Source organism: Anser anser (assembly GCF_964211835.1).
Source record: "Anser anser genome assembly, chromosome: 2".
NCBI lineage: Eukaryota > Metazoa > Chordata > Aves > Anseriformes > Anatidae > Anser > Anser anser.
The window spans coordinates 4,116,772-4,141,397 of NC_139721.1; the positions used below are offsets into that span (position 1 = coordinate 4,116,772).

A 24,626-nucleotide genomic window follows, 5' to 3' on the forward strand; every position below is an offset into this window, starting at 1 on the left:
AAGTCGTGTTTAACAGCACTGCTGACAGGAAGCATAACGTGAGAAATAACTATATTTTCGTCTGTACCACCACATAACGTGGTATGGAGACAGCATGACTAACAATTTAAATTTAATACCTCAGGAAAGAGCTGGAAGCAGAGGAAATACGAACGCAAATCCTTCAGGTGATAATCAATTTTCATCTGTAGTCGAAATTCGTAAGTTGACATTACGAGTATGCAACTTCCAGTACCTCCAATATGAAAGAGAAAGCACTGTTAGCAGAAGTGCCTGCTTCTTCCACAGCCACAAACCACGGGGAAAGCAGGCAAAATAAAACAGATGCATCTAACAGCTGTCTTGTTTCCCAAGTCAACAGTGAAATCTTTGAGGTTCTTCTTCCTCTTTTTTTACAGTACCTATTTTTTACATCTGTCCTTTCTCTAAACTCTGGTTACTATTCTGCAGCACAAACACCTGTTAAGAGTCCAAAAACAATGAGGGGAAAAAAAACAAACTCCTTTACATTAGGAGATCTAAAGGAGTATTAGGAGATAATCCTTTACCCAAACATAAATCCTGCCTTTATTCATCTAGACTTCTGCAGAGGGGCTGACAGGTTCGGGGCCAGAAGGCAGGTGTGAGGATTACCAAATCAGACCAATAACACAAAATCTAGCCAAAACATCAAATGCAATTTGCAAACATCATTGCCACTCTAGACTTTAAAAGGGCTTTCTCAAAGCTTTCCATTCCAATTTACAGGGAAGAGCAGACAAACAGGGTGTAGCGAGAAGTCATATCCTGCAGCAGGGGCAATACCTTTAGGAAAGATCCAACTATGTAAGTGTTTTGGAAGCCTCACCTGCTGAAGACTGCTTAAACAGACCAAGTGGAAAGAATATCACATACAGAAAAGTCAGTGTTTGAGATTAATGGGTTGTTCTGCCTAATAAAACAGCGTATTGTCTGAAGATTAAAAAAAAAAAAAGGTTAATTGTTTGAGTAATGAACTTACAGCACCACAGCTGGTCGTTATGAAGTTTGATGGAAGTGAGGTTCTGGCAGGGCAGCTGAAACGCACGGTTAACTTTCAGAGTGCTGATGTTCCAAGCAATCACCGTTCCATCTAAGCTGCTCGAGTATGCTTCACTGTTGGTACAGACAAAAAATTAATAATAATAGCACAGTGTGCATTCATGTTCAAAGCAGAATTCATAAACAGAAGAGGCTTACTGGCGAAATAGCATATTTTACACTAAGCCAAATTAACATTTTTCACTTCATAGACTGGAAGCCCAAGGGGCTTCAAAGCCAGACACAAATCATGTTAGCAGTGAACGCTCAGCCTCGTTCAATTATTTGAAACAGTGACCAGAGCCTTGAAAGAACAAGAGCACGTCCATCCCATCATCCTATTCCCACCAAGATGCCTAAGGAAAGACCTACACTTTCCTCCTTCCCTCACTACACCCTACGTAGCTGGCTCTAGACAGCTGCGTTTTGTGTAGGCACTTTGCTCGTCACAAGGGCTTGGGATCCCATTCTGAAGCATCCAATTCAATCCTTGTAGTGAAAGCGTATTTAAGCAACCAACAGTTTTGCAGCCAAGCATCCATCTTTCAAGCTGCTTGTCTCCTCTTGGAACTGAAGTATTCCAGCACAGAGATATATTTTTGTCTTCTTCTAAGACCATACTCTAAAGACTTTGTATCACTTGAAACGCTGCAGTATAATTCAGACCTCAAAGTGAACTAGAGCATCGATTACATCATGCTTGAGGAGTTAAGTGCAACAAAAACATCCCCCATAATCCTCCTGAACATTGTTGCCTGTTAGGACTTTTGATTAAGATTTTTGACACATTCAGCTTGTCATTGACCACATCCCCAAATCCCTTTCTGAGGGGCTGCTCACCGGCATCTCATCCCCCAGTTTGTACATATATTCATGGTAGCCCCTTCCCAGGTGCAGAATCTGACCCTTGCTCTTGTTAAACTTCAAATAGTTGGTGACTGCCCAGCCCCCTAATGTGTCCAGATCTCTCTGTAAGGCTCTTTCCTTCCAACATCTCAGAAAATCAGCCACTGGTTTCCTCTACGCTCTTTTTCCTCGAGCAAAGTTAATTTTTTGGTTTTGCTTCAGTCGAATAATTAAGGCACCACATTGCGTCACTTAGACATTTAACTGGTCCTCTGCTCACTGCAGGCTGAAGTTGCCCAGACTGAGGAATACTTTTCTAGCTACGTAAAATGGCTTTTTATTTAACCACAGGAAGATTCTCCTTACATCCACAACTCTTCCAGTCTTTCACTTTTGATTGTAAACGTATTTTAAGAAGAAAACAGTGTAATTAGATATACCTGGGTATCCCGTTCTTCTTCTCCACAACGATGTCTGTAATATCAGAACGATGATCATTTAGCTGCTTATTACACGACATGCTGTGGGTGTTGATTATATAAATAATGGAGTCTTGAGAGCCGATCCACACTTGACTCTGTTCTACCATCACCATACAAGTCTGGGGAGAAAAAGCAGGATTAAATACAATTCAGAAGAACACTTTTGAATGTAACATGGAAAAATGGTGCATTAAGAGTTACAGTAATTACCATAAAACTGTAACAAGATCAAGACTCAGCACTCCAGTATTCTATCCCTTGCTCTGCTGGAGAAGAGGGGAGAGAGAAAGAAAGAAGAGAGAGAGAAGGGACAGATCTCTGCCGAGTTTAACCTTCAGTAATTAGGATTAATAATGTATCTTGGTTATTGACTCAAAGCCGTGTTTCCTGGCTTACACAAAGTAAAAGTTACAGATGGTGCCAGGGGAAACCACAGAGGTTAGTGTATTTCTGTCCTCTGGATTAGAAGCTGCACTAGCCATCTGATATAAACATACTTCCCACTTTAGTTAGAAGTGGTGCCTCTGAAAATATCACTACGGTCTCTGGAACATCCTTCCCCCATTCAGAAACTTTTAATTTCTCTCCCTCCCAAGTCCCATTAGTTCCAAACTTCCCTCCTCTTCTCCAGAACATGCTGCCATCCAACTCCTCCCCTAAATTTCTACTTTTCTACTTTTTTCTACTTTTTCTCTACTTTTTTCTACTTTTCCTCCACCCCCAGCCCCTCACCACCAGCTTTACTTTTCCCTTTCTCCTACATTTATCCACAAAGATGTTTCTCAACTTCCATGCAAGTCCCCTGCCCAAATCCTTTGCTGCTTGTTTGCTTTCTTCTGCACATTTTTCACTCAGTCCCAAACCTGATTTAGCTCTCCCTGTTGTTATCCTCTCCCTTTAAAGTTACTTGTTTCAAGTCAAGCATCTCCTTAATCTGTTGTTAGAGTCATCTTCTTTTTGACTGTTCTCTCTTACGAAATCATCCACTGGTTTCCTTGCACCTGTTTCCAGTTCTTCAGCGCAGGTGACTTTCTGTGTACTCTTCAGGCTCTCCTCAGCTTCTCTTTATGTAGATTCTCTCCACTCAAGCTGTTTCAAAGCAGCCTCCCTGCCCCAAGAGCCCACGCCACTAGCCCAGCACACCTGACCAACACTCATTCCATCACTTCCTACCAGTTGAGTTGTTTCAGCATAAATCCATTTCCTCTCCTCTCCCTTTTCCTTAAAAGCTTCCCTTTCTCCAAGCTGACCGTAGCACAAGCAACTTGGATGTCCTCCCACAACTTTTAATGAGTAACAGCGTGGCCTAGCCCACGATTCAGGGTCACACAGGTTCTAGCAACAGGAAAAGCAAGCTGAAGCAGCAGTCGTGATACGTGTTAGTCTCACCAGCCTGCAGCGGCCCATTCTGAAGCAGTGCTGTTGGATAGACCAGGTAGACGCATCAAAGACCACCACCTTCCCCTCGTTTAAAGCACACCAGAGTTTCGGGTGAGCACTGTCGGGTCTTTCTGTAGAGTCAAGATGCCCTAGAAACAAAACAGAGAAGAAAATAAACCATTTTTGGAGACACAGGGAAAAAACAGCATTAGGTTAGGCAGAGCAACTTTCTAACAAAGTACACCTGTGTTCTGGCACTTATATCTCCAGTTGATGAATCCGATGACACAGTTCACGATGAATTTGTGCTCCTCATCTATCTGTTGAGCCCACCTGATGGTGTAATCTCACACTTCGATGCTATTCGGAGCAGAGAGAACCTTTTTCACTGACGACTAAGTGCTTAGCTAACTGGGGTTGCAGGGAGGCTTTTAAGCCCTACGAAATAAAACTCATAAAGCCATTCACTCCATCTGCCCCAACATGAGAGCTCCATTTAGAAGCTTCGCACTACAAAGAGAGAAAAGCACAACCATGCCCTCACCACCACCATACGCACAGTTCCTCCTGCCCACTTCCGTAACTGTGAAATTGACTTCTGTCTCAAATTGCTCAAATATTAGGAATTAAACGTGAATTTGCATCAGAAGACTAGGAAGGTTATGAAGTTAACCCAGAACTAGTAGCTCCACTTCCCACATTCACACCCACTGTGAACAGCCTCAGATACATGCCTGTTTTTTTCTGTTTTTACATGTATGATCACATACTTTGTCTCTCACAGATCACTGCCAGATGTCCTGCACTGTACAGATTTGCTTTTGAATTAGATCAGGACCTTGCAGCAAAGAGTTATTTCTAGGATTTCTCCTCCACTTTCTGGCTAAATGCATGCAGTGAGTGAGGCAGAAGTTAGGATCTCTAGGGAATTCTTAGTGCTCCTGAACCAGAACACACAATTAAGTCATTTAATCCAGAACTTCTCATGTACAGCACACTCCTCACATCCAGATGTTAAACCTGAGGTGCACAGCTGAATTTATATTCAAGTCTCATTAAGAAATGGAATATGACTGCTCTGAAAATTCAGATCCATGACAACCCAAATTAAGCATCTGAAATGATATGAGGCTTTTGTCCTTAACTTCTTTTTTCCCCAGCACGTTTTGAATCAGTGAGGTACAAATTTGCCAACTATCAAACTTTTGATACGCTTTTTTTGATATACTTTCTGAAACATGATAAAGCATTCTTCAGGAGTGGACTTAAATCACGTTCAATGAATTAGACGTGGGATCACACGGGATGCAGTGAGAGCCACAGGAATATCGATCTGTCTGGGATTTCAAGAGGTAGTACACTATTCCCTGCACTGCGGTTCCACAAAACACCCCCATATGACTCTGCTAGATGATAAAAAGGAACGGTGAATGAATATTGATCAGTAGTGGAGCATCCTTCTTCCACTGCTCAATAAATGAGGTGGAAGTCTTAATGGGAAATCAGCGCATTAACACATAATTGAAGGCTATTATAACACATACACACATAGGGAAGCAAATTACAACTTTGAAAGTATACCTTGGAGTATCTTAATATGCAATATTACTGTTCTGTTTTAATGATTTTTCTGTTTTAGTATTCTATACGCAACCAAAGGCTGTCAGAATGCGAACAGAATCAGGCAGTCGTAATACCAGGTGCTGGGAGATAACCTGCTTTATAGGCTAATTAAAGCTAACACAGAGAAATTCATCACCTCACCTGGAGTATAAAGCAAGACATCTATTGCTTGCGGAAACGTCTCACCAGCTGAGGGGTTGATCTTGTGCTTTAACGTCTCTGAGGTTGTTTTGGGGACCATCATGGGCACTGAAATAGAGTTGTAAAAGGTTACAAAGTGCATACTTAAGCCTGAAGTAGATCTGTAATTCTTATGAAAGAATAATTCTGCACCACTTAGTAAAATTAAAATTATTATTTTTCATTTTTGTTTCTCTCTAACTTTAGCTGACCATGAAAGCCCAAACAGTATTTGTACGAATTCTGGTAAGAGAAGCACGCATACAGCACCCAAGTAATAAAGAACTGAAACAAAAATCCAGCAGCCTACATGGATACAGACATACAAACTAAGGCTGTGATGCATAGGAGCAAAATAAATAAATAAAGCTACAATTTAACAAACTATGGCTACCAAGTGCTATTCACTATCGTCATCTTATATTTCTGCAGATAATGAGCTTGAAAAACATAATGTAAACAGAAGAAGCTGAGGTGGATGGTGAGACAAGAGCAGGCTTTGTGGTACTGCTGTGTGACTGACCTTCATTTTTCATCCTGTCAAAATATGACAGTTTAGAGGCTGCGTATATGCTTTTGGAGGACTGCAGCGCGCCAACCACAGCATCCATCAGGAGAACGTTTGTCAGCGCCTGCTGAATATACTGAGGATCCTAAAGACAAAAATCTTATTGTAGTTTACCGTTATTTTCACAAGTCTCCACGTTCAACCATCACAATGCACACCATGCTCAGCACAAGCGCCAGTTAGTTGCGTCCCTGGAGCACAGCCCACGCTAAGTGCAGTCAAACCCCATTTCAAACCCCACTCCTGCATCCCGTTTCACCCCCAAGCAAGGGCATGGAGCAGGGAAACAAGAGCTACTTTTAACTCATTGCACCGAAAGAAGTATTTCAGGTCTGGCACAGTTCTGACTCAGGATGTGCAAACGAAACCACATGAATTGCACTGATGGAAAACACGCAGCACGGACAGGATAGATACCAATTTTCAGCCTGGACCTCTCTGCACAGAAGAGAAGTGCGTTACACTTGATCGCAGCTAAAATGATCCAAATCCTTCCTGGAGAAACACCAAGATACATTTGCACTATTAAACTCATCACTGATGGAGAATTTGGTATTTTAGATAGAAACCATGTTTGTGTGATCCTTTATCTCAAGGTTTCTGTGGCAGAAGAAAGCATCTTGCTCTATTTATTCAGAGGGATCCACAACCACCAAGGTTCCAGCACAGCAAAAATCTTTCTCTGTATTATACTTTTTAAGGGAAGCAAGGTGTAGGAAGCTTTCTTTTGGGATCAAAACTCTCATGTTTTAAGTTTAAACTATGAAACTATTTCCCAAACCGGTGACTAAACAAAGAGGTCCAGGCTAATGGAACAGAAAAGATTAATTTTTAAACATAACTTCACTTTTTTTGGTAGTATTCCAGATGTACCGTATTTAGAAGAAACATCAGAAACAACAGCTTATTACTTAGCTGTCATGTGCTGAAACCTAGAAATTCCAAGACTGATACATGAATAATTTAGAGCAGAGAAAACACGCCCTTATTCAGTTAGATATGCCCAAATTTATACCTTGTGATCGTCTGCCATTTTCTTCCCAGCCCACATTTCTTTCACTATCAGGTGCCAGAGATCACACTCTGTTTTAAGGTTAGCTTCAAAGACTTCTTTTTTAGATCTTGTTGCAATCCTCAGAGTAGGTATTTTCAAAAGAAGGAAAGCTACGGTTGTGACCTTCACATCCTGGAAAGAAAGAAAGCAAGGAAGATGTACCGTGCAGGCACGGGTGAGGTGCAGCACTCATTCTACAGGGCAACTTCCTCTATTTTCACTACAATTCATCATTTCCATTGCTCATACAACACCATTAAGCAGAGATGGTCGCTGATCAGGTTTTGTGAAAATGTTCATTTCCAACACCATTGCACAGACTTCGTTATACAGAGGATACACACTGGCTACCTGACACCACAGGCAAATTTAAGACTTGTGTTTTTACACGCCTCTAGCTCTATATCCCACATGCCGTGCTTTGCATCTTTCTGTAAATCTAGAGGTTACAGGCTCCAGGTTTTTGTACCATGCCATCTTAGCGCCCAGCACACCTCAACCCTGCAATTCTTGGCCTGAAGACCCAGAATTTTATCCGATCGCTTGTAAGTTACTGATATCAGAGGTGTTTCCTACAACCCTTACTGAAACAGTCAGGTTGAGGCAAATCTCTTAGCAGAATGGAACGTGACTTGTGACCCAGGATCATGCAAGAGAAATTCCTCGATGCTCACCTCTATGTCCCTGAAAGCAGCAATATGGACATAGCCAGGACGTCCTCCTTCAGTCAAAAGGAACAAGCGCTTTTGGGTCAGTGCTATTTTTCCTACACCGTAGTTAGTTTTAACTGAGCAAGACAACTTGTAGACACATTCGTTTTTATCTAGATGCTCTATTACTGCTGGTGGCAGATTCACTTCTTGAGCTTCTGCTTCAGTTTCTTTCCAGTAGTTGTAGAAATCTCTGAATGTTTCGGGATCAATTTGTTTCTGATGTCCTAAAAAAAAAAAAAAAAAAATCAGAAAGCTGGTTACTGTGAGAAACTATTATACAGATTTAAACAGGAAGATAGCTTTAAAGATTCAGATTTAAAAGATTTAGATTTAAGATTTAAAGAAAAAAAGATTTAAAGATTTAGAGATTAAGATCTGAAGATTTAGATTTTTAAAAAGATTTAAAGATTTAGATTTTTTTTAAAAAAAGGCCTGGAAAACAGTTCAGAGACAAAATCCTTCCTGAGATACAAAGATTCCTCTGTAGTTAGCCTGTGTCCCTGGTTCCATGCTTCCTTCTATGGAGGGAAGCACTAAACACTGTACCATTATTTCTTTTCTTTAAATTCATGTCAAAAAAAAAAAAGTCAGCCAATGGAAACGGATTTGTAATTCCCTACTGAACTGGATATTTTTCATTATTACATTCCAGTTCTTTATCCTATACTGTGTTACTATGCTACATACTTAACAACCTGGGATAAAAGCTAGGCTTACAGCAATTAAAGACTTCAGCAACAGTTATTCCAAATATTTAATTATTCTAAGAATTCAAGTGGGTTTGGGCAGCAGAGTCAAACAAGTTCTTGCTAGATGTATGCTACCTTTGGCTTCAGAAAGTCTTGCTACTTTGACCAACATTTAATCCTTTGTGGCGCAAAATGTAACAGTTACTGCAGTAACTAGGTGCAGAAAGAACTGCATAGTGTTTTATAAAAGCACTCTCAAACTGTTTTTAGAAATCTGTCACAAGACTCAGATCTCATTCAGGAGGTAAGAAAGTTCTCTCAAACATAGAAGTAACCTCTCCTTTTGCTACAATGACCATCCAGGAGGAATTTAATCTGTAGCTACTTGAATTGCGGAATTTGCTAGGTGCTTTTAACAGTCTGCCACCTTGCCAGGCTACCTAGTGATTTTGTAATAGAGTTATTTTCCATTGGCAATTAGGACAGCCTTGTATTCACTTTACTCATCTAAGCCAAAGCAAAACTGCACGCCATCAGATCACAAAACAAGCAAAACTACCCCATCTACACAATCTGGAAAACCATACGCTGTGTGCACGTAAGTGGGTTCCTTGTCTTTATTGTTAAATTGTCATTGTCTCAATGCAGATGATCCATACAAATGCATTTTCTACCCACCTACTGTTAAGGCATCAAACAACCGATGTATAGTGTCTTTGTCTCTGACAATCCCAGATTCCTGGATTCGCTTCACAAAATCATCCAGTTGCATGTGTGTTTTTGGCAAGGCAAAATTTTTTACGTGGTCATCTATTTTTGTAACTTCCCTTTGTTTTTCCATCACTCGACTTATCAGCCTCTTCAGCTCAGGCTTGCGGTCTGCTTGAAAACGCTCAGAAGGAGGCATGGTTTCCACAATCTTTCTTACAAGATCAGTAGGAAAAATTCTTAAGTCTGTTTTATCTAGGTTCTGAAAGTCAGAAAGTGCATTTAGTAGTTTCCCTTGCATCAAGCTAATAAGTCCCCGGAGGTAGAAGTACCTTGCCAGCAATGCTGACTTGTCAGGTGGTAAGGTATTTATAGCTTTGCTGAGATGGTTGAAGAATTCTGTATAGTAGGAGTGAACGCACTGGTACATCAGAGGAAAGTGAATTTCTGGGATTTTGAAGGTACTGACTGATTTGGGGGGCATTTTCAGAGCTAGAAACAAAAAAAGAAGGTACACTGATTAGCGTAAGCAGCGAGTAAAAGTGTGAGTATCTTCACAACCAGCAGTACTATAAATAATACAAAGAAATTCCAGTTGTGCTAAGGACACAAATGCGTTGAATGCACATCCTCCTTATTATCAGAGTATTCCCTGTTCTGATAACATCAGTAATAGAAAATATATAATATTTTAATTTGTATATTCATATATAATATATACTTATGTATGTATGTATAATATATTCATATATAATATGATACATGCATGTATATAATATATATGATGTTTTTTATATATATATATAAGCACAGATGGGCCCCAGCTCACCATTTCTTTCTAGCATCTGACCCTGTTTCTGTGGAAATCCTCAATGATGTCACCCATAAAGACAACAGAAAAGCCCCTGCATTTGTTTGACACATTCTTCCCTTACCAATGCCTGTTTCTACTCTTCGAAACGAGGAATTTCTAGGGGGGATTTCTGGCAGCTTGATATCTTGCAGATCAGGCATACTGATAACCATACGCCTATTCATCACGGACTGTGAATTCATTTGTTTAGAAGCCATTTTCTCCGTAGTCATTCTTCTTGGGATACGAAACATCAAGTTTAACCTGAGAGAAATAATTTTAAATGTAATTAGTTTTACAACTCTGTATACATACACATTAAATGACTACTTGATTATTTTTGTTGTTGTTTTACAGTATTAAGTTACAATTATTGTGTTAATTTACAATTCCAACAGCCGTGACTGGACACATTTACATCACTCTTTCACAGCAAGCTTAATAAAACAGCCTATCAGTTAGTCACTGTCTTATTCATAGATAACCTGATCTCATACTAATAGAGTCAAAAGGACTTTTATCACTGACACCAAGATAAGGTTCAAAAACACAATAAGAAATGAGAAAGCATCACCTGTCTTCTTCAGACTGGGTACTCAGCTCAAGTCGAGCAAAAGCATCCATCTTCCTGTTCAAGCGGGCTTTAAGAAAAGAGTGAAACATGTAGGTCTCCAAAACCTGTGAGAGACAAGCTGATTAGTTCTTGATCATTTACAAGGTATACTAGGAGCATCTTTTGCTCGTTTTTATTAGCTTTGCTTATACAAAGCTGAGAATGTTGATTTTAGCAGTCACAAAACCAAAAATATTTCAACACAGAAACTTCAACACCAGAAGAACCAACTCAGCTTTCATTCACCTTGTACTTCGTGGCAAACCACAATCTCAGACCAACCTCGAAAAGATGGAAAGAAAAATAAAGAAGAGAAATACTGGGCATAACGGAGAGTTTTAGCTACTGAAATGTAACAGTGTATTTTCTGCCTATAACAAAGTGATGCAGATACTGTCTATGGTTTGGAACAAGAAGTTGCTGGTGCTCTAATGTTACATAAAACTGCAAAGCTATCATTCCCACCATTTCATATTAAAACAAGATGAAACCAGGACTTGAGGCGGCACAACATGTATAATTCTATAGGTGTTAGTACTAACACAGAGCAATTAGTATTGTTTGAAGTTAAACAATTCATAAAACTGATCTATTCAGAAAAATCCAACGCAAACTTCATCAGGAGAGCGTTATAACCAGGAATTATAACCATTCCTGTTATAACCAGGAATCCTGTCTTTGTGCTTACGCAACTTTTAGCCTTTAGAAAGTGACTGACACTAACAGAAAGATTGTTGTATCTTTTAATGTATCTTTAATCTTTTAACTACAGAAATTACTTTAATTAATGCCTTATCACAGAGGCTTGGCTAAAGTACCCTTTTTAGTCTTGCAGTTACCAGGGGGGGACTTTATTGATCAGATAAGCATAAGCAATTCTGATTCATAAATCAGATTCATAAGTAATTCTGGTACTCTGAGCTTAATGGAAACATCTTCCCAACTAATAGCCTCTTTGTACGCAGGATGCCTCCTATCTACCTATTTGCAATGCATCCTAAAAAAAGGCATCTACAGAAGCACCAAGATTTCTGCTTTCAGGTATTCTCCAGTAGATGGCGTCTTTTCTTTTCCAGTTCTATGTACAGGAGCTGACAAACTGCAGGAACTGAGTCCTTCCTAATGGTTTTTAAAGATAGTTAATCAAGATAACAGCAGATATCACTAGATACCATTAACACTACCGATAACACTAGATACCACTAGTAATTAGTCCATATTTTGCTAATTTGTAAGATTTACTTGAAAGCAAACCTACCACTATGGTCTTTTAGTATTTAAATGAGTCAACTGTTCAAAGGTCTTCTTAAATGTGCACTTGTTTGAAATTTCAACTCATGAAATTGCCACGCCTTCATTTACAGTGTTAGAAACTGCCACTGAAAATATTTCAATTGTTTCTATTCATTTGAAATCCCAGTCAGAACATTTCCCCTAAATTTTTGGCCTGCTGACACATTAATAGGTTCTGTTCAATTTTTCCTTATTTAGTTTGGTTTTGAGAACGTTTGCCAGGTGCAAAGCAGTTACTCTGGAAAGCCAGTTGCCAAACTCCAAAGGTAACTTTTGTAACTGTCATATGTATTCACAGAACATAATTAAAAGCAAATCTAAAACGGTAAATGCACTTTTTTATATACCTTGTTAAACCTTTGCTTTGACCCACAGCTTGCTAAACAAACTATAGTATCACTTAAAAAAAGCACACAACTCTTATTATCTTTGAGAAGCTTAAATAAGAGCACAACATCTCACAGCAGGCAGGAATAAGAACCTACTTAATAAATTATCTGCTAGAAACTACTACGTAAATTGCATTAAAGGGTGCAAGAAACTGGGGAATGTGTCTTACATCTCTTCAGAAATTAGGTAATGACCACTGACACTCCAAGTTCAGGGCGACAGTCTTCCAATTAATTTTCATTTAATTAAGATACACTTTTATTTAGTTAATCCTGAGACTTGAAAAATCATCCAACTTCATAATTTTGGATTTTGGCTTGCTTTGTCACAACAGAATTCTCCTAAAACACTATAAATGGCTAGACACAAACCCTCAAAACACATAAATTCTATTTCTCAGATACGCGACAGTTTAGTTTAATTACTTGAAGGTAAATATTAATTTAATTAGGTGCAAACAGCTTAGTGAAAAATTAACTGCAAGGATAAAAACCTCAAACTTAGAGCTTCTGGGCAAAGCACCCCAACACTACAAGAAGCTCTGGTGTAATCTGTCTATTCTCAGTCTCTCTTTCTCCCCCTGCTCCTTTCCTTCTTCCATTTTTCACTTCCTTTCTCCTCACTTCCCCTCCTCACCCACAGGGTCTCCAGCCTTTGATGATCAGTGACAGCCTCACACCAAGGAGAACAGCACCAAATCCTACAGCCTTGTGACCAAGACACTCTCTTTTTAATGAGGAGATCATACCCACTCCGTTTCTTTAGGATATACATAGTCATTACAATAAAAGCATCCTCACGCACTGGTGTTTCACAAGGAAAACGCCTGCAACCTCACGGAAAGCTGCCTCACTGCACACACGGGGTAAAAACGGAGTCACTTGGGAGCTTCAGCAGAGGACCTAAATCATGCTTACACTAACAGAAGGACCAAGCTGATCAGAACAGCAACAAAAGGAACTCGGGGCTTGTAAAGGCAAACTCCACATGCCTATAGGGCTTTAAAATCAAGTATATACCAATAAGCTGAGTTTGCAGGAGTGCTAGGAAAAACTAAGTGCGGATTTTAGGGTGTCCTTTAGCCTGAAGAGCTGTAGTTCTACCTACAGAGACCAACAAGAGACAAATCCTGGGCTCGGTGGGTGTGAGCAGCACGCTCTCGCTGTGCCACGCTGTAGGAAACTGGCTCGGGGCCTGCAGCCAAGCAGGCATCAGCAGCTCCGTGCCCCACTGCTCAGGCTGCAGATAAGGCAGGTGCTTCAACTCATGCCATTCAGGCTCTTCTGCCATGCTCACAGGCTTGCTCAAAACTCGTGTCCACACGTGGGCTTTGGTCCAAACAGTTTGGACGGATGCCTGCGCTTAAAATGCAGTTTAGACGTAGCTTTACTGACCATCTGCCATAGGTTTATCGCACCCCTGGGGAATTACGTTTTATTTGCTCTGAAATTACGTAGTATCTTGCTCTCCAAAATGCTGCCTGCTATTTAATCTGTTTACAGTAAATAAAATAAATCCCATAAAGCGTTCTGTGAAAGCTGGTGAGTCAGGAACACTACACAGCCCAAACTGTGACCATTCCATTAATTTTTGGCATTAATCCTAAAGTAGGGATTAATAGCAGAATAACAACATATTTAACACTGAATTTACCTTTCTGTAAAACGGCTGGTCTCCCACTGCCCTTGTTTTCAGGAATTCTTCACTGTTAAACACTCTGTGTTCATAATTCAGATGGTCTTTTACCTCCCTGGAAATAAAATAAATAGAAAGATAAATATGCTTGGGGATTTGTAAGTAAGTTGCCCTTTTGCAGCAGCAACCCACTGGTACTACTAGAAACATGCTGCAGTATCAGAAGGCAAATTCAGTTTTACTGAACAAGCCTGAGCTACTGAATCACAGAAAAAATACAGATTCTTATAAGAAGCAAAACAGGCTACCTGCTGCCACTGCCATTTCCAATCAGCAAGGTCACTTACAGTCCATGGGATTAATTTCAGTAACCCCTGGAGGAGAATCTGTATATTTAAGTCACAATTTAGGCTCCAACCCTGAAATTGTTTTTTTATACAGGATCCCATACAACCCCCTGGAGGCACTATGAAGACGAGTGTACCTCTCCACATGGGCAATGTGGAATATGTGATCTGGCTTCACAGTGTCCCACTACATCACATCTGTAACGTGCACATGAGACACTGATAATGTGCACTCTCAAACTCTGCTCCTAAACCCAGCACTAACTGACAACTCGTGTTGTGCCTGAAGAGAAAGACTTATTGAAATAAGAGAGAAAGTGAGACGCAAAATCGATGCAATTTTTAGTATATGCATGGCCACAGCAGGCAACAGAGGCTCTGTGCTATCCCTGAAAATCCAGACATCGTTTCTAACTTCTGTGTCCTAAAAATGAGACAGAACGAGCAGCATGTGTGAGTTTTTCACGAAAAAAAAGCTGTTCTCTGAAGGCAAGCCCATGAGTAAGTTATTTAAGCTATAGATACATGCTAGTGGCTAAAATCAGGGCTCCTTTTATTATTCTATCTTATTTCACCTATTCATACTGGATATTAAGAAATAATAAATTCCCACGAAAACACATGAATGAAGAAAAGAATTTGGTGAGCTAAAATCAAATATAAGCACAACTGGGGAATCTTATACCCATGCAGAGACCTGACAAAAGGCCACTACATCGCTCGTCTTTCACGTATGTGTTCAGAAAAATGGTAGTTAGTACAAGTACATAGTTCTATATCATTTATCGTGGTTTGCTTTAAACATGGAACCTCGTGCACACAGAAACACTACAGTGCTTCACTGGAGAGAGCAGCAACTGGCAGCACAATTGCATCAGAGATTTACTTTCCTTCATTCCTGGACGGTGGTAGATAGAGCATTAGAAGATAGAAGAAACAATGCTGAAAAAAAAAGAACAAAGAGAAAGTTTGAAGGAAAGGAGAAAGAAAGCAAGAAAAGAATCAACCCTTTCGCAAAAGGTTATTATCATCTCTTAAATACCAAAGCATCCGTTCATTTTTTTGTAGACAAGCATTTAGTGAGTTAAAGAGTTCAAGCTGCTCAGGCAGGAAAAGGCATTTCTTGTTCATCTTTATCTGGAACATATTGCTGCCAGACACTGAAATCCCCCAAATCCCACAGTGGCAGCACATCAGGTTTTAAATGTATTTTGTTTTCCAGATCCAGCTGTGCTCTCTGTAGTCTGTTTCCTCCACATCCAGCAGCTATTGTCCTCGTGGAGGGCCCGGCCATTTGTGTGACCGTTCTCTAAACTGACCCAACAAAAGTGAGGCAGCTAACAAAGCCCTGGCACCCGGGCTATATAAATCAACCCAGCACCTCCTGACTGGAAGTGTTAGGAGCAGGCAGGTGAGCAGTTCCATAGCTGATCCACAGAGAGCTCCATCCCCAACAAGAGGCAGTGGGAAATGGCTGGGGACTTTCCCCTCTTTTTTTTTTTTTTTTTTTTAGAGATGAGGGCTGCACTTCTCTTCCTGGAATCCTCTCACAACAGACATGCAAGTCCAAAATTGGAACAGCTTCACCTAAGATGTCCTAGTAATGTGTATCACAAAATCACTGGGGTTGGAAGGGACCTCTGGAGGTCATCTGGTCCAACCCCCTGCTCAAGCAGGGCCACCTACAGCAGGTACTAGATGTATCCGAATACATTAATGATTGATATCCCAGCAGGCTGGCAGGGCCTCCTTCTCCTATCCCCTCACAAAACTTACAAGATTTGTCTATGAAATCAGACAAAATAAGAATATTTTCACTGACACCTTAACCAGTACCATATGCTCTTAGAATAATTAAAAAAAAAAAAATTCTCTCCACTCACCTGAAAATGTTAACAATTAACTGCAAAGTCATTTGCTGAACTTCTGTATTCAGCTTCTGCTGCCAAGCCCTTCTGCGCATTTGGAGTTCACCAAGATCTGTGCTGGCACGGAGACGGCACAGCTCTAGGTCATAATGCAGCTGAAGACCCTCCACTCTACAAAGAAAAGAAAAATAAGCTTCAAGTTACATACTAACACCAATGTTTTCTTCCTATCTGTTAAAGGAAATGTTATTTAGCTCTCACAAAATTTTTTTTTTTTACCAAGTGCAAGACTGATTTACAAGCACTGACAAGCTAACAAGATTCCTGGAAGTCCTACTAGTACACGTACATCACAGTGCACTCAGTTTTCTGTATAAAGCACAGGAAACTTCAGAAAAAAATGCTTGTAATCAAAAACAAACTAGTGTTCTAGGTGTTGCAGCATAATATGGTTATGATTACGACTGCTTGAAAGTTACTTGTATATTAATTAATTGAAGCCTTCAATTTTCCTTCATCAAATAAAATTTTATATTAAAGAATATAAATTAATAATAAATAACACAAAAACATTAAAAAGAGGGTCCAACATGATTTATGCACTACGATAAACACAGTTTCAGTATCTTTTCACCTTTTTATGAAAGTTTCCGCTGCTTGTGCTGGAACATCTGGAATTTCAGGTTCCTCTTCATCCATTTTTGAACGTGCAATGTTCCCATTATCAATATTAATTAGAATTAAATCTTCAGTTTCCTTTTTTACAGAAGAAAACAGAGACTGACAATGTATTTCTGTTTCTCCTTAATATACAAGAGTACTACCACCTACTAAAAGAGGTGGTACTAAAGACTACTTAAGACTACTACTACTAAAGACTCTTAAATAGAGACTTAAATAAAGACTACTAAAGACTCTTAAATAAGAGTCTGAAAAATGATGAAAACAAACCTTCAGAATAACTGAGAAGTTACATTCTTTATATAGCTGGTTTTCTTTTTATTAAATAAATAACTCCATGATAGATAAGAGCAGCTCCATTAGAGTATTTTCAAGTGCATGCTGACCTCTTAACCCAGCTGCCTGGAAAAGGAATCCAATTCATCCCACACAACTCTTTAAGCAAAGATCTAAAGCGAAATCACTCGTACACAAACGACATGTAAATGGAAATTTTCCCCAGATGAAAAAGAAACTCCCAGAAGCCATGAGCAAAGAAAATAAAGGTAAGGGATATAACAAGCAACTTATCCCAATAAGCCAATGGTCACACTAACACGACTATTACTTTTAGTTTCTTCACTTCTCACACACCTAAATAACAAAACCAAGTTTCTAGGTGAATCTGAAAGAAGGGAGGGAACACACACATGGGAACCGAACAGCAAGAACGGGAACATACCGTGCTAACTTCTTCAAAATGGTCGATATGACACCCCATCAGAAAAGATGTTGGGGCCATTACGAAATCCAGCATATGACGAGACAGAATAGGCACAAAAGTGTGCTGCCACTGAAGAGGATGAAGGTATAACATAAAGCATTCAGCCACGAGCGTCAGCAGGGCCCAGTCAGAAGAGAAGAAAACAATTCTCTGCTCAGTCAAAATGCAGGTCAAAATCTGAAAACAACAAAATGCTAAGTGTTTACAAGGAGTTACATCTAGAACATACAACATATACACAAATATTTCATCTGCTTGCAAAACAGCCTCACAAGCTCTGTTTTCTAAGAGATACCTTATATATTTTTAAAATTGAAGTAACATCCAACTTGTTGTTGCTACCAACATCCAAGCCATGGCACGTATTGGTTATCTCGCAGAGGTGAGGACACAAACTCCAGATGCACCAGTTGCAGGATTTCTGATAGCTCCTTTCATAACATGCAGAAGTGGGTGGAAAAATGGGCACATCAAAAAAAAAAAAAATAAAGCCAGTACCACCTCCCCTCTCAGGGCTGAGGAGGTTTACAAACATGGATAGAGGTCTCCAACCTCAGGTTTCTAGAGGAAGCGACACCAGTACTGCTAAAGATCTTGAACAACTTCATTGAACTTTGAAGTCAGATCATACATTTAAGCATAGAGAGATCGAGTAACCTACAAATCAAAATTACTGGACAATTCTATGAAACTGAAAAAAAATCTTTGCAAATAGCTTCTTGCATTTTCTTGTCTTTCTATACCATTAACATTCTCTTTACAGGAATGCCAACTGTTACTAATCCATCCTACAGGTCCCTTTTTTACAGAAGAAAAGCGTTCTTATGAACCTTCTGAAAATGCATTTTATGAGAAATCAAAATAAAATCTGTCAGCTTGGGCATTTATATTTTAAAATGTGTGCTTAAGAAATTTAGCACCTATTGCTGAACTGCAAGAGAAATAAATCCAGTATGCCTCAATCTGGTCTTTAAGTAAGCAAATATCTTAAGAAGTATGGTTTATTATGCCATATTTTCCATATGCAGAACTAAGGCTATTCTGAATTGCTGGGTTTATGACTGTTTTTGGTAACTAAAACCTCTTGTGTTTTTTTTGTTTGTTTGTTTTAAATACAAATTACCAGTACCATTAATCCCACATACAATTTAAAGTGTTGATGAGCTTTACCTGCAGCACCCGCTTTGGCTTGAAACACAGCAACGGAAGGTGAAGATCCAAGTCAATAACTGGACTGTCCGGGTCCTCTCGTGAAGGAATTATTATTTGAAGTGGTTTCATATTAAATACCTGTTACAACAGATGTTTTCTGTTTATTTCTTATTAAAAGCATTCCCACACCACATCTAGCCCAGAATTTTAGTTCCAGCTACAAAGCATCAAGACGAACTAACAGCAAAAAGGCAGGTATTTGAGCATTGGAATAGAAACAGAGAGCAATATCAAAAGATATAATCTCTAGTTCGAAAGACTGACAGGGACTTTGTTTCCTTTCATTATCATAGATTGCTTGCCCAATAAAACTTTAAAAGAAAATACTTTTAATACTTCTGAAACCTTCTTTGTTACAAGTATATTATAATGCAATTTATATCTGTATGTACAACTGGAAAATTCAAAGTCTTGTTAAAATTCATTTAGGAAACAGAAAAATTATGAATGTTATGTGAAGAAAACAAGCCAGCCAAATGGCCTCTTTCAGTGTTTCAAATATTCCACTTCAAATATCAGGGGGACGAATGCTGCATGTGCTGGATACCTTGGCACTTGGCAGCTGGTTTAGCCACTCACTCAGTGTTCCACCTATGCTCTTTTTTCCTCTTCTCCAAACCCCTTATCCAAGGTTCAAGGAAATCAGCTTAGGAGAAGCGGCTGAAGCACTGCCTCCTTGGAAGCCATTTCAGGTAGATGAAAGATAACAACGTGCCCAAAATCAGACACAAGACAGGGAACTCCCACACTTCAGTCAAGTGACACAGTTATAGGATTTACTGGGGTTTATATATGTGTATTCGGCGAGGTGGCAATGGCATACTGTACAGGTGAAAGGGAAATTTTGTTTCCCTTTTGACATCAGTTATGTATCAGCAGGCAAAATCTCTGATCTGACAGGGAAGAATTTCCTCTAATTTATACAAAGCAACATCCTAGAGCTTTATAACGTGTCATATGAAGATAATTAGGAAGTTCAGCATCAGTAATTACCAAGTGCAGTGGTCCTGGTGGCGGGCTGGGTATTAAAAATAATTTTGCTGCAAATTCTTTTATGTGATCATCGACATCTAAATCCTTGAAAGGTCGCAGTTGCACCAGTAAGCTGAAATTAAATTATAGAAAAATATTTATAAATAACAACATATAAACGTGAAAAAAGCTTTTTTGATGACAACCTAGAATTAAGAGGCATTACTAGGAGCAATGAAGCTATTATACCAGATAATTCGTTTCTAATTTATTGGATACTTTAGTGGCTCCATTTAATTTTAATGACGCTGCTGTGTCAGAAGCAGACCGGTGTTTTGTTTTGGTTTTGTTTGTTTTACTTCCTTGCATGAAATAATGCTCCATATGTATCAGAGGATGCAGCTGACACGCTTGGTCTCATGATGGCAAAAGAAATTTAGAGGTGAGACACAGCTTGAGGAAGGGGCTTATACAGACTGCTTCAAGAACAACACAGTGCCATTATGTCCATCCCATCCCAAGCATCAGACACCAGCTCTGAGATGGAAAACGCTGTCACAAAAAAAGAGAAACTGTATATTAAAGAAAAAAATAAAAAACAGGCTAAACAGCAGAGGAATTTGAAGCAAGAACCATACTTAGTATAAGGCCTAGCCCTGCATGAACACCACTGTTTGTTATCGTTCCTACCCCCCAAAAGGACAAATGCAAAGTGTAAACCTGTCAAATATTGCTATTCTGGATCTGTGTTACTTCAGCTGTTCCAAGGCCACACAGATCATGCGGTTTGCACTATATGCCAGATTGACTCACATGCATTTAAACGTACACGGTATTAATACTGCAAACCAGGAAGTCCGACAGCATTCCTGGAACATAACAATTAAGACGCTACAAAATCTGCAATTTCAGCCTGATCTATATGTGCAGAAATTAGGAACTTCATATGGTTAATATTCTCCACTGCGGTTTTATTCTACTTTGTATCTTCTTTGGAGTCTTGCAGAAAACTCGTTCTTGGGAAAGGTAGCAGTCTACAAAGCAACTGAGTAGCTTGAGAGATACGTCAGAGTCAAGACATCATATTTGTTTACGGAATGTAAATTCCTGAATAAAGACACACTATTCTGTGTCACCAAGCTTTATAGCACGTTAGCAATAAGGAAGACATTTAGATTTACTAAATTCACCTTTGGAAGCTGCCTTGGGCTGAGAACTACGCTGCAACACGTATCCCCCAGAGTCCATCAGCTACCAGGGGCGTGGAGGTGGCAGGGGGAAAGGAATTTGGAAATCCTCAAAGAAATCCAGGCAGCAGAACCATTTTAAACATGCTGCCACACTTAGGCCACATCTAAGGTACCAAAAACAGCACAGGTAGACCCAAGAGCTTTTTGTTTGTTTGCTACTTTATTATTATTTGAGATTAAAAAGCATGTGGAGACACATCCAGTAAGTGCTACAAGAGAAACTACCTGACCCTGATGCTGCAAAGGAGCAGATGTACAAAAGGGGCTGTGAGAGCCTCCTGATCAGCACGCTGCGCCCATCTGTGTAACAGCAGCTGACAGCTCTACACTGCAAATGCCTGCTGAAATAAAGGAGGTAATCTCTGAGACATTAGAGAGGGAGCTAAGGAGTTTACGCACCTTCCATTACCTCTATTAACTGCCCTCAACCAGATTTTTCAGAAAGCAAGACCACGGGAGGAGAGGTGCTTTGTACTGCCTCGGTGCTGCGAGCTATTTACACTTTTCTCAAGGCAGCTGAAGAGACTCCTGTCCAGGTTGGAAGATTTCTTTTTTGAACAGAACCTATTCATCTATCCAAGATGAGAGCTCGTCCAGAGGGAGATCACTGCCAGGGATATTTCACTCTGTGAGTGAAAGATCATCCTTACTACGATGAAGGTTTGGAAGTTCACCTTGCAGTTCAAAGCACCTACATGGATCTAACTTTTGATGTTGTGTTCTCATCTTTAGTTTGAGCCTGGTTTCCAGTTATTATTTTTACTATACAATAATGTACAATAATGTGTTTAATAAAGATTAGGAGCCCAAGTTTTATCTGGAAATGCCTGGAATGGCATTTTTGGAAATGATGATAAAATACCTGAGGAATCTTCTAAACGAAAACAAATAACCACCCACCTATGCACAATCCCCTGCACTGCAAGTCCTGCAGACAACGAGCTCTGCAGAGCAGAGCTTTTTATTTTTGTATTTCCCCAGAAATCTCTTGCTAGGACGGGATCCTGAACAGAAACAGAACCTACTTCAACATCAGCCCTTTATTAGCAATCACGAAGAGGATTTTTCCCACAGGTAATTACAGGACAGAGCTACACACTAGAAACAGGTGGTTTAAGGTCCACCAGCAAGTTTTTTCAAATCCCCAGGCTGACAGAATGATAAATCAGCCAAAGCACCCAGAAGAGGGGTAAATGAACATAACTGCCTTTCCGCTTTACAGGCAAACAGTGACAAAATTTTGTAATGTTACAAAAAGCTGGAACAACCCCAGCTGCACAGGGAACTACGCTCAAAACAGATCACTGAGGTCTCATTTACTATAATTGCTTATATTCCATTCAGAACAGCCACACATCCCAGCAACTAACTGTTTGATGCCCTACGAGGAAAAATAAATAGATCAGTAACACAACCAAAACCAAAAAAATGTTACCTCTCCACTTCTTCCTCTCCTTCCACTCAACTCCACCCTGGCACAGTATGATACCTTTTTATAAAAAACAAAAAACCCCAAAGGGTAGACATTCTGATCTTATCTGTCCAACGGAGTCAAGGAAAGCACGTGGAGATCACGAGCTTTGAAACAAAAATAAAAATTCTGAAGAACATATGGAAGCGTAATCAGTTGAGTTTCCAGTTCAGCAGGAAAAGCCAGCACCGAACCGAGTTTTGCCACTTGTGCTTCCCCTCTCCTTCCAGCTGCACACACACACTAGGATCTTACAGCCAGATGCAGCAGCGATACGGAAGGAGAGCTGTGCCACTAAATGGCAAATTCCCCCGCTATATGAGCAGGACAACTTGCAGTTCTATTACCCTGGAGAACTGCCACATAATTATTGACATATTTACAAGCCAATTAAAGCTTAGATGGCAGGTTAAAGAGAAATCTGAACTGCCCTTAGAAACCAGTGCAGTTTACAGGAAGAAGCCATCTAGAGTTACCTCGGAGGCTAATGCTTTAAGTGAGTGCAAAAAACGTGTTATGCGTGATCAAGGCGGAAATATTTAATTATAATGTTTAAAATACCCAGCCAGAGGCAGAAGGTTGCATTTCTAAAGAGATGACTCCACCTGCAACTTTCTTTCCACACGTGCAGGACTCCACCTGCAAGCTGGTTCCTGTCTGCTCTGAACAAATACAGGAGACCTAGAAACGTTTCTGTAACCTCTGGAATTTTCCATGGCTTTCCTGAACATTTTCCCACTTCTCCCTTAGTGGACTATTTAAAAATGTTTTCACAAACCGACTGCTTCCAGCTCGGAAGCATCTCACTTAGAGAAGAAATGACTCATGAACATACCATATAAACCTCTGCTGAGCACCCTAACTGCAAAACTGAGCCTATGCTATTTCCCAGCCTGTGGACAGCTAGAGAGTAGTATGGCCCCGTATGGGCTGAGTTCAGGGAATAAAAGAAGCATGAAGCTGGACTGGGTTTATGTGGCAAGGTTTTGGCAGCAGGGAGCTGCAGGGGTGGCTTCTGTCTGGGGGGAGCTGCCGCCCGTGGGGGACCCGTGCTGGAGCAGTTTGCTCCCAGGGGATGGACCCCGTGGGACGGAGCCGTGTGGGAGCAGTTGCTGAAGAGCTGCTGCCTGTGGGCAGGCCCCGCAGGCTCAGTTCGGGAAGGACGGCATCCCCTGGGAGGGACCCCACAGGGAGCGGGGGCAGAGAGGGACCGTGAGAGAGTGGTGGAGACGAAACGCTATAGACTGACCGCAGCCCCCATTCCCCGTTCCCCTGTGCCCCTCAGGGTGATGAGGGAGAAGAGGGTGGATCGGGAGAAGTTGTTTTTAGTTTGCCTGTAGTTTCTCACTGCTCTAGCTTGTTAGTCATAGGCAATAAATGTCATTAATCTCCCTATGCTGAGTCTGCTTAGGCTGTCACAACAATTGGTGAGTGCTCTCCCTGTCCTTATCTCAACCCCTGAGCCCTTCCCATCGTATTTTCTCCCCCTTTCCCTTTGAGGAAGGGGAGTAAGAGAGCAGCTGTGGTGGAGCTCAGCTGCCCAGCTGACTAAAACCACCACAGAAGCGTATTATAAAGGCCTGATAAATTGCAAAGCATCACAGCTCAGGTATACAGTTGTAACAGTTACACAGATTAGCATTTATTCGAGGTTTGGGACTATAAAAAGCAAATGAATCACCTCCTGCAGTACCAATGGCTGATGCAACTGACTAAAATGGAAGGACTGGAAAAAGTGATCAGGGCAGGAAAGGAGAAAGTGAAACAAAGGCTTCCTTTCTAATTTACTGATCATCTGGATTTTGCACTAGCCTGTGAATATCTGTTTCTACAATGTCCCTCGTCCACACTTAACCCCTTTATTAATGCTCTGAAAGTGACAGGACAGAACTAGCATGAAAAACAGCAGTGGGTGTTTTCTACTTAAGGGCAGCCAAGAGTTACTCACTTCTGGTATCAATGCTTTTTGGAGGAAA

The 24,626-nt window shown here is 40.3% G+C and overlaps 1 protein-coding gene across 6 annotated transcripts in view; it reads right to left on the reverse strand.

Annotated features, from left to right (window-relative positions):
- DENND3 (DENN domain containing 3) overlaps positions 1-24,626 on the reverse strand; it is a 45,477-nt gene that overhangs the window by 12,805 nt on the left and 8,046 nt on the right. For 5 of the 6 annotated variants that reach the window (XR_014579546.1, XR_014579547.1, XR_014579548.1 and 2 more), the window contains exons 5-21: positions 19,951-20,062; positions 18,916-19,035; positions 17,704-17,922; positions 16,936-17,057; positions 16,317-16,472; positions 14,105-14,201; positions 10,730-10,833; positions 10,238-10,419; positions 9,273-9,794; positions 7,867-8,129; positions 7,154-7,324; positions 6,094-6,223; positions 5,532-5,639; positions 3,777-3,916; positions 2,346-2,506; positions 1,001-1,134; positions 120-235 (exon numbers count right to left, since the gene is read on the reverse strand). Coding sequence is in view for 2 of the 6 variants with exons in the window: in XM_083823792.1 (XP_083679918.1) it covers positions 120-235; positions 1,001-1,134; positions 2,346-2,506; positions 3,777-3,916; positions 5,532-5,639; positions 6,094-6,223; positions 7,154-7,324; positions 7,867-8,129; positions 9,273-9,794; positions 10,238-10,419; positions 10,730-10,833; positions 14,105-14,201; positions 16,317-16,472; positions 16,936-17,057; positions 17,704-17,922; positions 18,916-19,035; positions 19,951-20,062 (2,857 nt within the window). In the remaining 4 variants the exon portion in view is untranslated. Of the gene's footprint in view, positions 1-119; positions 236-1,000; positions 1,135-2,345; positions 2,507-3,776; positions 3,917-5,531; positions 5,640-6,093; positions 6,224-7,153; positions 7,325-7,866; positions 8,130-9,272; positions 9,795-10,237; positions 10,420-10,729; positions 10,834-14,104; positions 14,202-16,316; positions 16,473-16,935; positions 17,058-17,703; positions 17,923-18,040; positions 18,474-18,702; positions 19,036-19,950; positions 20,063-24,626 lie in introns of all 6 variants that reach the window. The other variant, XM_083823793.1, reaches the window with a different exon arrangement.